Genomic DNA, 12,874 nt, shown 5'->3' with positions numbered 1-12,874 from the left:
CTTCCTCAAGCAAGATTCAGCTCCATGGAGTTATTCTTAGACATTCAAAATACAAATCATGCGTTATAAAAACCGTATTCTTTAATACTGATGTTAAAGATAAAATAAAAATATGTTAAAATTTAACTCAACTCAAAGGCACAACATGAAAACCCCGTAACAATCAAAGCACTGAAGAAAGCAGTCTTCTGGGATTTGGCACCGTGTATTGTGGTGTTAACCGACGTTTCGGAGGAACGTATCGCCTCCATCAGCAGACACAGTCTGCTTTTACCGGTTCTCACGGTCTCTTCGCTTGCAGATTTCTTATATTTTTTCTTCTACCCTGAAGATGGAGGCGATACGTTCCTCCGAAACGTCGGTTAACACCAAATATACACGGTGCCAAATCCCAGAAGACTGCTTTCTTCATAGTCACCGCCGTGAAAGCCTCAAATCTTACAATCAAAGCACTGTTCTCTCTTGATAACACTTTGTACATGCATTAGGAAGAAGTCAAATATTTAAATTCGGATATAAATTGGATATCATGGAGCCTGTACTTTCAGTACTGGTGCCACATGGTCATATATAAACCAAATCCATCTATTTCTGGTAAACTGTCAGACACCTCAAGAGAAGCTATTTTCATACTCCCCGTTAGTTTCCTTTATGTTAATTCATACACTCGTATAAGCCAGCACTGGAGTTTTCATCTTCCGTAACAGGTTCGGATTAAGATTTCACTCTGTGCTGTAGTGAGTTTCCTTACTTACACAAGTTATAAGGCACGTAACAGGCTGCATACCTAGTATTTATGACCCTACAGAACTGTACAGGGTCCGGCAAATCGACCTCCCGTATTTGGTGAGGGCGCTGTGTGAGTTGTGGTGGGGATACGGCGGCGGAGGGGGTATCGATGGATAGAGGTATAAGTGCCATTTGCAGTAGTCACAATGGCGTGGCACGGTGAGCATCGTGCGTTTGTTGTGGAAGAGTATATTCGTAATGGTGAATCGGTGATTACTACTCAGCGAGCATTTCGCATTCGGTTCGAACTTGGCCGACATGATCCTGTTCCGGATAGAAAAACTATTCACGTTTGGGTATCAAACTTTAGAGCAACAGGTTCTGCACTGAAAAAGAAATCGCCTGGCCGACCTCGGACCGTAACAACGCCGGAAAATGTGGCGCGTGTGAGAGCGTCCATCCAGCAATCTCCAAAGCGTTCAGCACTTAAACATGCAGCTGCCCTGGGATTGTCTGACAGGAGTGTAAGAAGAATCCTGCACAGAAATCTACACATGCACCCATACAAAATGATGGTTACCCAAGAATTAAGTGAGAGAGATTTTGAAACTCGCAAAGCTGCGTGTGAGGACATTCTTCAGAACATTCCCTCTGGCGCTGTTTTGATTTCATCTGATGAGGCCCACTTCCACTTGTCAGGTACTGTAAATAAACAAAATTTCCGCTACTGGTCAGCAGAAAACCCTCAGGAACTTCACCAACGACCACTTCACAGCCCTCGTGTGACAGTTTGGTGCGCCGTTGCTGAATTTGGTGTGTGGGGTCCTTATTTTTTCGAGGAAAATGGGCTAACGGTAACGGTTACTTCGAATCGCTACTGTCACATGATCGAGACCTTCCTCCGACCTAAGTTAAACCGGTTTGTTGGGGACCATGAAGAGGGACAAGCCTGGTTCCAACAAGACGGAGCCACAGCTCACACTTCGCGGCGTTCTTTAGCAATTCTGAGAGAGTTGTTTCCTGGACGTCTTCTCTCTTTGCGAGGAGACATCGCCTGCCCCCAAGATCACCCGATTTATCACCTTGTGATTTTTTTCTTTGGGGACACTTAAAGGCGCAAGTGTACAAACATCGCCCCACAACCCTGCAAGCACTTAAGGAGGCAATCACCCAGGCAGTGGCTGCCATTCCACGTGAAATGACACGAAGAACTATGGACAACTTCCGGGAAAGGCTTCGTCAATGTGTGAACAATGGAGGACGCCATTTACCGGAAATAATTTTTAAAACCAAGTAATGTAAAATAGCATCGTATTTGTTGTTCACAAATAAAAGTATTTTTTCTGTATCTTTCTTTGTTTGTTTGTAACGGCCTTTTGAAATACGGGAGGTCGATTTGCCGGACCCTGTATAATCAGTCATCTAGGACCCCAGGCTCATTCGGCTGCGTTTGAGTAACTCCTGGCCTTGGCCGCGCCATAGCTCAAGCGGTTAGTCGCTGGCTTCCCAATGAGGCGGCCCGGTTTCGATCCCGGGTCTGGTCAAGTGGGATTTGGGGTACACAAAGTGGCGCTGGGGTAGGTTTTCTCCGAGTACTTCGGTTTCCCCTGCCAATCTTCATATCTTCATTCGCCCAATTGCTCCACAATCACCCTCACCTATCATCTGAGGCTGGTACAATAGGCCTGAAGTGGCCGCAGTACAAGGGACTTAGTCCCACCCCACTAGCAATACAAAAACTCCTGGCCTCACACACACGTGATATCGAAATACTTCATCGTACTTGGGATACTCTGACGAAAAAAAGTCAATGGAATAGTATGAAAGTTTCACAGAATCACAGAAAATATCCTGCACTACTGTAAGGAAATCCTATTAGCCAAAAATTACGAAACCAGATTCTCCGCAGACATCTTTAAAGAAAGTACAACGCTCTAAACTTTTTTCGTTATCTCCGCTACATGTGGATCACTCCAAGACGAATAAAAAGGCAATACTTACCCAACCATCACCCGTTATGTAAAACTTACATTTGACATATCAAGTAGACAAACTAAAATATAGCAAAAATTAAATATTTGAGATTAAATTTTCAGAGTTATGAGAGCAAACGTTTACCTTCTGGTTTTCATAGCGTAATTTAAATCTGTACTTGTGGAAATACGGCACTCTGGAAGCCTATTTTAGTTTGGACTTTATGTCCTTGAGGAACCGTTTCATATATACAGACAATTTGCAGGAAACTCCAGCCTCCTCACTGCAACGCGTTATGTGAATGTTTTGACTGTTACTGCTAGTGTTAAAAGAAACAGTCCTAGTGTTCTTGTGCCCATATAATTCCTACATCCGATCTGACGTAAACAACCAAGACCACACCCATGTATTGTTTTTACACTAAAAACATAAGATGTACATGCAGAAGTGCTGTTAACTGCTCCTTCTGTGGAGTACAACTCCCATTACTGTGCTGAGCCATATGTAACCGGCCACAGACATTCCAGTCTCTGTTTCTACCATTTCACTCATCCAGTATTAATCTGGTAAGTGTCTGAGGCCTCTTGCGTGCAATGTATGACGTGGATGAATGCTGCATGGTTAAGCCAAGATTTTCCGTATACAGATCCCAGACCCTTGACGGATATACGGAATTACTGTTTGTGTGCACTGTATTTATGTGATTTTGCATTTTGCTTTTATGCCGTCTATGCGCAACTTCGGTTAATATTCACTCGTCGTTTTTCTTCACTGACACTAGTATCAATGAAGTTGCATACAGACGGCATAAAAGCAAAACGCAAAGTCAGATCTGTACAATGAAACAGGATGTTGAAATACCGGGTATTCCTAAAAGAATGGTGGGGTTTCATTGCCGTATATCTCCGTCAGTTTTTGGTGATGAAAATCAAAACGTATACAGACTCAGAACGCGGCTCTCAAATTTTCATTTTGTATATCACGCTCTTTCCTAGTTCCATTTCCGACAGTTAGGAGGCGTGAAATGTAAGAGTGAGGGAGACGTATCAGAGCAGCCCAAGAAAATCATTACAACTGGCCAATGATTCCAATGACTACATTTTCCAACAGGACGGTGCTCCCCCACATTTCCATAGCATTGTGAGAGGTTTGCTTAATCTGGTCCTTCCGCAACTATGAATTGGACGTGCTGCAGGTGAAGATGCCCCCCTTCTCCGGTGGCCACCCCGATCCCCGGACATAACTCCATGTGATTTCTTCTTGTGGGGGTACGTGAATGACATGGTTTATGTACCCCCATTGCCCCAATCGCTCCAGGATCTCCGAAACAGAATCAGTCGTGCTGTGGAGACCATCATACCTGAAATGCTGCAGCGGGTGTGGCAGGAATTCGACTATCGCATTGATGTGTGCCGGGTAACGAAAGGTGCGCACATAGAGGCACTTTGATGGATGTACATAAAATCTGGACAGTTAAGCTTCCGAGTAACACATGTTATGATTGTACAGGGTAAGAAATACGAAATATATACGTATCTGAAACCCCACCATTCTTTTAGGAACATGCTGTATAACATTATGCGCTGTATTCACTCTTTTAACAGTACGGGGCGAACAGTGACGATGTTTATGAACGACAAATCAGAGAGACTTCAAAGGAAATAGTAGTGACTTATTTTACGAACTGTCAGTACAGCAGATCGTGGTCAGTATTCAAGCTAGCAATCTCATAAATACAGAGAAATGGTAACTCAAAATACGTAACTCCAGTCGCTCAGATAGTCAAGACATTTCCAATATTTTGTGGAACCCGAAAGGTTCTCTACCATGTTCATAACAATTCACCATGTATCCTATCTGGATCAACTGAATCCAATCGACACCCTTCACAACCAGTTTCTGTTAAAACCGATTAGTAACACTCGCGTTCGAGTGGGTAGGGCTATTGCTTTGTGTTCCGAGGCCTGGAGGTCCTTTTAACTGAAACTTTCAGTGTCTTTTCTTAGTTCCCGCAAGCGAATGCTGAGTGTGCCTTGAAACAGATCCTTCCCAATTCATCATTCACGGTCGTCCTTATATTTGACGCTGTAAAACCTACACAGACGGAACAGCGCCGTTAAATACATTACGAAGAAATTCATTATCTTAAAATACAGACTTACTTCTAATATGAATTCGAAGGTGAGCTGTATATTTTCGTCACTCATACATAAACATAATAGGCTCAGCGCCATCTTAAGTATATAAAGTTGTAGTTATATCTCAGTAATTAGACAAAATTTTAGGTTGTTCGTTTGTGAACTACCGTCTCTAACAAGAACGCTTTTCATAATCGACACAATATGTAATTATTCGTTACTCTATCTAGGTCACATATTTCGACGACAGAGTGATGAATACTCACATACTGCGTTGACTGAGAAATTATCCTTTCGTCAGCAATCATAACACAGCAGGATACAATCATACAGAATCAATGAATGGATCCTACTTGTATTACGACGGTCCGAACCGGTAGAAGTCTATCAAGATGAACATTCTCACTTCCACCAACTTGAATGATTCCAGAAACAATCTGATAAGAGTAAACTGAACTCATACGAGACTCTAAAGTAGGCACACATGAAAGTTAGGGCGAGGGCACACCAGGGAAACTGGCAACCGCAACGCAACCGCAATTTCCGAGAATTGTTATCAGCCTGAGTTGTGCACATGTTACTGAATTGAGCAGCGCAACCTGAGCCAATTGCGTTGTCGTTTCCTCAATTTGCGCTGCTCCACTCAGTAACATGTGTTCAGCTCAGGCTGATAACAATTCTCGGAAATTGCGGTTGCGTTGCGGTTGCCAGCGCTGCTCCATTCAGTAACATGTGTTCAACTCAGGCTGATAAAAATTCTCGGAAATTACGGTTGCGCTGCGGTTGCCAGTTTCCTTGGTGTATCCTCGCCCTTAAAGTTTACGATGTGAGTCAGTTTCTGACAAAGTAAACGTTCAGTTCTTTGAGACAACTTCTAATTCAACATATTGCAAGCTTCAAGGTTTCCACTTCTGAATCCTGGGCTATACAGAGCGGAGACCTCTTGAAAAGCTAATGGTCGCTCAGCTGGTCAAGAACTTACCTACCTTCTATGAAACGAGACGAGAACCATGTTCAAAACAGCCTGCCACTATACCCTATCCTGAGCTAGTTCAAGCCAGTCCACATTACCAAACCTATTTCGATGAGATCGATTTGAATAGTCCTCTCATACACGGCTTTTCAGATTAAAACGACGTGTTCAGTTTTCACTTTCATGTTTTTTTTTACATGCCCCGCCTATCTCATCAGTCTTGATTTGATCAACCTAACAACAATTCTGTGAAGCGTAAACTTTATGAAGCCCTTCATTATGCAGTTTTCTCCTGGAAAACATAGGAACAGAAGATTACTACAGATAACTTCTAAAATGAGACAAAATAGTGGAAGTTTCAATAAAAGTATTTTATCGTCAGTTTCTATTATTCCACAATTCGATTTTTGAACGACGCGCAGTATAGTCACCAGTTCTTGTATCTGACTTCCGGCACTATCTAGGGCAATAACACAAATCACAGGCGTAAAGGCTTACTTATGTAGTAAAGTGCATCAAATTAGCAGTTATTTTAACCGAACCTTTTAAAGATAGTATTTAAAGATCTTCAGCTTTAACCTACTGTATCGTTACGATTGTATAACTTACTATAAAATCCTTGGCAATTGTAAGGCAGGCTTCTTTTGCTGTTCTGCCTCTGAAAATGCCCCCCCCCAAACGGCCGAAACATGTAAGACCATATAAATAATTGGATTAAAGATAAAAAAAAAGGCAACGCTATCCCTGTAGCAGGCCGTAGAGGCCTATAAGGTTGTGAGACGTCGAGGCTACATTTTCTAGACAATCGGTTCAGAGATAGCGGTGAGGTTGTCTGCCCTAACGAGCCGGTCGCCCTTTTCCCCCAGGAAGATTCCTGGTACTCATTTCTGTTAGAGGCTAAGTCAACCCCAAGGCCATTGGGGGTGTCTAGAAAATGTGGCAGCCTCGACGTCTCATAACCCTATGGGCCTCCACGGCCTGTTACAGAAATAAATAATTGGATTATGTACATTAACTACACTGGACGGTTTGTCGTTCCTAGATTAGCAGTTCCTTTCCTACGTGAAAGGACTGGAAGAAACCAGTGATGACAGGATTTTCAACAAGATTAGTCATAGGCCATACAAATTCATATAAGGATACAGCCGCATGTTAAGCACATTTCTAAGCCAGAGAACATTGAGAAAACGGCATACTGTAGTGAACGTGAAGAGTGCGGTCATCTGGGTTGTAACGCCATGCAGTTCGGAGACAGCCCGACGTTTCAGAGGAACTTCTTGCCTCCATTCTCAGCTCCGCTCATTTCAGCCTCCTTCTACTGGTTTCTTGTTTGGCTTACACTCCGACCCTGAGGATGGATGCGATATGTTCCTCTGAAAACTCCGGGCTGTTTCCGAACTAAACGGCGTTAGAGCCCAAACGATCGTACTCGCCATAGTCACCGACGTGAGAACCTCAAATCCAACTTAGCAGTGAACGTGGTCTGTAATGGTTTTATGTACAAGTCAAGACTACGTGGTACAGTCATTAATTTCGTGGGCTGTGGTTTTATCGCATCATATTGCAAGGTATACACTTACACAGATCCACATCGACCCTCAAAATAGTTGCCGTTGGCCGCTATGCAAGTCTGCCAACGTTGATATAGCTGCCGAAAACATTGCTGAAACATATTGACGGGAAATTCCCGTACGGCGTCTCTTGTGGCATTGACGACCTCCTCGGACGACTGAAATCTACGACCACGTAGCTTTGCTTTCAAGCGGTGAAAGAGGAAGAAATCGCACGGTCCGAGATCAGGTGAGTACGGAGGGTGTGGCAAAACGGTGACCTGTTGCCTTATTAGTTCCTCTTGGACAAGAACAGAGCGATGTGCAGGGGCGTTGTCGTGTAGCAACAGCCAATTCTTCCTACGCCAAATGTTTCGCTAGGGGATTTGCCTAGTTTTTGGCAGAACTTGATGTTTGCCCATTGTTCAAACTGACACATTTTCGAGTTCCGCCACTCGCATTTAACTGCAGTACACAACAGAGTCCGTAGTTCTGCTTACACTGTTTGCACACAACTGTTTCTTGCTGTGACGAGAGATGAACTAGCAGGGCATCATATCGAGACTCAACCTATCCGCTGTAATGCACTACAACGTCGCTTTGTGGCCAGTCCTCGAAATTACTGACTATGGTAGTAAACCGGAAAGTGGATGCTAATTTTTTAGCAGGGTGACAACTACGATTCTCTGAAATGAACTGTTAATTTTGTATTTACATATCAGTTGTTGATGTCGTTTTGAAATATTTATGTACTAGGGCCTACTGGCATTAAAAAGGGTAACCTGTGTTACCGAGAATATTTCATAAGCAAATCTTCAGTTAAACAATTACTCAACTGCAGCGTTTCTGTGCGTTGCTCAAAGCATTTAAATCCTTGGTTATCTTTCGAGCGTCAGCGAACTTCCGAAGGCCCACAATATGCGACACGGCGTATGGCGAAACATGAACCAAGACAAACTCATTTAAAACTGTGCACACGGTGTCTTTTAAATTTAATGACTATACAAAGGAGACACGGTTTCTACGAGGAACTAGAGCGTGTATTCCGCAAGTTACCTAAATAACATATATGAATTTTGCTGGGAGATTTCAATGCCAAAGTACGTAGATATGACATTTTCAAACCGACAATTGGGAATGGGAGTTTACACGAAATTACTAGTGATAATGAAGTTAGAGTAGTAAACTTCGCCCCATCCAAAAATCTGACCATCAAAGTACAATGTTCCCACATCGTAATAGTCATAAATTTAATTGAACATGTCCTCATGAGAAGACCTACAACCAAACTGACCATATCTTGATAGACGGAAACCTGGTGCCAAAAGTTAGGGAGACTGGCAGTGAGTAAACAAACAGCGTACAGATTTCATATGAAGAGGTTCAATCTCAAGAAATTAAACGAGGCAGAGAGTAAATAGTAGTATCATATTGAAATCTCAACTAGGTTCGCAGCTCTGAAAAACTTGGACACGGAGGTGGATATTAATAGAGCTTGGGAAACTATTACGGAGAATATCAAAATTTCGGTCAAAGAGTTTAGCTTATTATGAATGGAAGAAACATAAGCCATGGTTTGATGAAGGATGCTCAAAATTATTAGACCAAAGGAAACAAGCCAAATTGCAGTGTTTGCAGGATCGAAGCGAAATAAATGGGGATAATCTGAACAATATAAGACGTGAAGCCAGCAGGCATTTCAAGAATAAAAAGAGGGAATATCTGAAAAACAAAATTAATGAGCTTGTAATGAACAGTAAGAACAAGAACATTAGAGACCTATATAGAAGAATAAAAGACTTTAAGAGGGATTACCAACCCAGAGTGAAGGATGAAAATGGTGATCTGCTTGCAGATTCCCACTATATTTTGAATAGGTGGAAGAACTACTGCTCTCAGTTATTGAATGTACGAGTACAAAGGGTCAGTGAAGTTAGGCAGATAGAAATACATATAGCCGAGCCGTTAGAACCCGATTCTAGTCCTTTTGAGGTTGAAATTGTTATTGCAAAGTTGGAAAGGTATGAATCGCCAGGTAATAATCAAATTCCGGCAGAAGTGATTCAAGCAGGATGTGGAACATTACGTTCCTAGATCCATAAGCTCATTAACTCTCTCTGGAATGAGAAAGACCTGCCTGATCAGTAAAAAGAGTCTATTATTGTACCAATTCACAAGAGGGGTGATAAAACTGACTTTAGTAATTATCTTGGGATATCGCTGCTATCAACTTCTTACAAATTTTGTTTCCAATATTCTTTTCTTAAGGTTAAGTCCAAACACAGATGAAATTACTGGGGGGTCACCAGTGTGGGCTTCGGCGTAACAGATCAACTACTAACCAGATTTCTTTGCATTCGTCAGATATTGGAGACAAAATGGGAGTACAATGAGAGAGCACATGAGCTATTCATAGACTTCAAGAAAGTCTATGATTCAGTGCGGAGGGAAGTATTGTACAATATTCTCACAGAGTTTGGGGTACCCATGAAACTAGTTAAGCTGGTTAAAATGTGTTTAAGCGAAACATACATTAGAAGTCTGTATAGGTAAATATTTTGTTAATTTTCCTACCCAAAATGGTTTAAAACAAGGAGATGCTTTATTGCCACTGCATTTCAACTTTGCTTTGGAATATGCCATTAGGAAGAACCAGGAATACCAGGTGGGACTGATATTAAATGCGACACATCAGCTGCTGGTCTATGCTGATGATGTAAGTTACTGGTAAATAACACAGATACCATGAAGAAAAACACAGAAACTTTAATTGATGCTAGTAAGGAGGTTGATCTACAAGTAAACGTAGAGGAAACTACGTATATGCCGCTCTCTCGTCACCATATTTCAGGGCAAAATCATAACATAGAAACAGCTAACAAATCCTTCGAAAATGTGGCAGAGTTCAAATATTTTGGAACGAAGGTGACAAATGAAAACCTGGTTAAGGAGGAAATTAAGAGGGGACTAAATTTGGGTAATGCTTGCTACCATTCAGCCCAGAACATTTTTGTCTTCTCGTCTGCTGTTTAAAAACGCAAAAATTAGAATACACAAACCTACAATTTTTCCTGTGGTTCTGTATGGATATGAAACTTGGTCTCTGACATTAATGGAGGAACACACACTGAGGGTGTTTGAGAACAGGGTGCTGAGGAGAATATTTGGACAGAATTTGGATGACGTGACAGGAGGTTGGAGAGAACAGCATAATGAGACGCTTCATATATTGTACTCTTCGCCAAGTACAATTAGAATAATGAAGTCAAGGGAGATGAGATGGGCCGGGCATGTAGCACGAATGGTGAAGATGACTGCATATAAGTCATTTGTGGGAAAGCCAGAAGGAAAGAGACCACTAGGAAGACCAAGGCGTAGGTGGTTGGATAATATTTAAATGAATCTTAGAGAGATGATGGTGTGGCACGGACTGGATTGATTAGGTTCGGTATAGGGACCAGAGGCGGATTCTTACGAACACGGTAATGAACCTTCGGGTTCTACGTATAAAATACTGCGAAGTCCTTGAGTAGCTGCACAACTGGCGAATTCTCAAGAAAGGCTCAGCTCCATGAAGTTAGTTAGTTAGACAAGAGAGACACAAAGCAACACGACAGACACGACAGTGCCACTTGACTTCAGCACTTGCCGTGTTGCATGTTGCGCCGGTGCAGAAACACCCTTCCTAAGGCATCTGCGCACATTTTCAAAGTTCCATTGATGCAAATAACATTCCGCATTATCAACATTATACTATCTCCCAGGTTGCTGAAACTACGAAGTACTTTTATTTTTAATAATTCCATGGCTCAATAGACTTCTGTGAGAATTCCTCGACGCAGAGGTCTACCAATTGCAATGCAGCACAATGGGAAAAAAACAAAAACAAAACACCACGTCAAATCTTGTCAGTTAGCTCAACAGTTATATATTTAATGTCACGCACGCGTAACGTTCAACGCAAACTTCCTGGAAATTCAGCCTCGCCATGTCCATAGGAACAATAGATAATGCATAACTTTGCATCTGCCGACTTAACAGAAACAGGGCTCCTTCGGTCTAGTGTTTGCGTGCCATGTTCACTGTCCAAACTCTACTGAGCAGAATCCTCCTGAGAAACTGGGAGTACTTGAACTGGCTAAGAAATTGGCTGCCTTATATGGAACCCGAAGGTTCAAAAGCGCCCACAGCTGGGAGGTGGGTAGCAATATAACAAGATCGCGTCGTATTGCCTGTGTAGAATTCTTGCGTTTTACTTCCAATAAAGTTCCTCCATATTCATCTAGCATCTCCTCCTGAGGGATGCGACCGCCCTGATCAGGCAGCACATTATCACATCATCGATCTTTAATTTGGGGGCTTCATCTCTGACTCGGCACTTGCCTGGTTACGGCATAAGGAAGTTAGTCTTATAATTTCGCCATTTACTGTACACCCACAAGTGTACTATTGCTGTCCGCTCAATATTTGCGTTCATTTGTGAAATTATTATTATTATTACCAGTAGTAGTAGTAGTAGTAGTAGTAGCAGTAAAGGTAATGTAAAGCTGTCCCTGTGCTTAACTAATTAAGCACTATGCCATGAAGACGTATGTGGAGTGAATGTATAGATCCACTTATTTTTTACCTCGGCACTAGCTGGAGGTGCGTGGTCAGCTTCACGCCTCAGCCAGTTTAGCCCCGAGTAAGAGCCCCGGGTACCCATTGGATATGAGGTTGAGTGGACCCCATAGCCGGTCTGGACGACACGGAGAAGTAAAACTTATTGAACTTATCGGGACTCGAACTCCGACACCTCCGTCGTCCAGCCCGTAGCCAGTCGCTACACCGACTATACTATCCCGGCTCCTAGTAGTAGTAGTAATAGTAATAGTGGTAGTTAGGTTGCTCAGTGGCACCGGAGGCCAGCTACCCTCAGTTCGGATTTTAGTGGTTTTCCTGTGACTCCAAGAAAATACAGGGGTAGCAACTCAAATTAAGCCACAGCTTCTTTCCACATCCTTTCCAATTCAGTATTCACTAATCATCCTATCATCTGACGCTATGTAGTCTGAGCTACTGACAGCGTCGTTAAATAAACCATAAATAAATAGTCGCAACGGCACAGAGCGTCCTCGGGTTGCGGATGGAAGAGATGGCATCCAAGATACATATAGAGTAGCTGCGGATTCAAAGAATAAACAGTCGCGAACATTGAATTATGGGTAGTCCTCCACCATAAAGGAACTAGCGCATTACGAAATGTTGCATGGGACCTCGGACTTGGATGGATTATTCGGAACGACCTAAGCAACGGACACCAGCTATGATATTTGGGACTCACAATATTAAAATGGACCTTAGAGACTGGATTCGCCTGGCTACGGATAGGGACGAGTGTCGGGCTCTTGTGAACGTTGTAATGAACCGATATGAAGGGAAATTTTTCGACCAGCTGAGCGACTATTAGCTAACCCAATACGGACTCTGTTCCGTGGAGTTCAATAGTAATAGCAGCAATAGTACAAACA

The 12,874-nt window shown here is 42.6% G+C and overlaps 2 protein-coding genes across 2 annotated transcripts in view; one reads left to right on the top strand and one right to left on the bottom strand.

Moving 5' to 3' along the window:
• LOC111864472 (kalirin) overlaps positions 1–12,874 on the bottom strand; it is a 768,927-nt gene that overhangs the window by 745,552 nt on the left and 10,501 nt on the right. The window lies entirely within an intron of this gene.
• Positions 838–2,136, top strand: LOC117282307. The gene is made up of 2 exons (XM_033751443.1): positions 838–1,542; positions 1,963–2,136. Exons 1-2 carry the CDS (start codon positions 936–938, stop codon positions 1,977–1,979), a joined length of 624 nt encoding a protein of 207 aa, XP_033607334.1. The 5' UTR covers positions 838–935; the 3' UTR covers positions 1,980–2,136.

The sequence above is a fragment of the Cryptotermes secundus genome, unplaced genomic scaffold (assembly GCF_002891405.2).
Source record: "Cryptotermes secundus unplaced genomic scaffold, Csec_1.0 scaffold737, whole genome shotgun sequence".
Taxonomy (NCBI): domain Eukaryota; kingdom Metazoa; phylum Arthropoda; class Insecta; order Blattodea; family Kalotermitidae; genus Cryptotermes; species Cryptotermes secundus.
The sequence above is the reverse complement of the archived record's forward strand: the minus strand, read 5'-3'. Positions and strand labels throughout refer to the sequence as shown.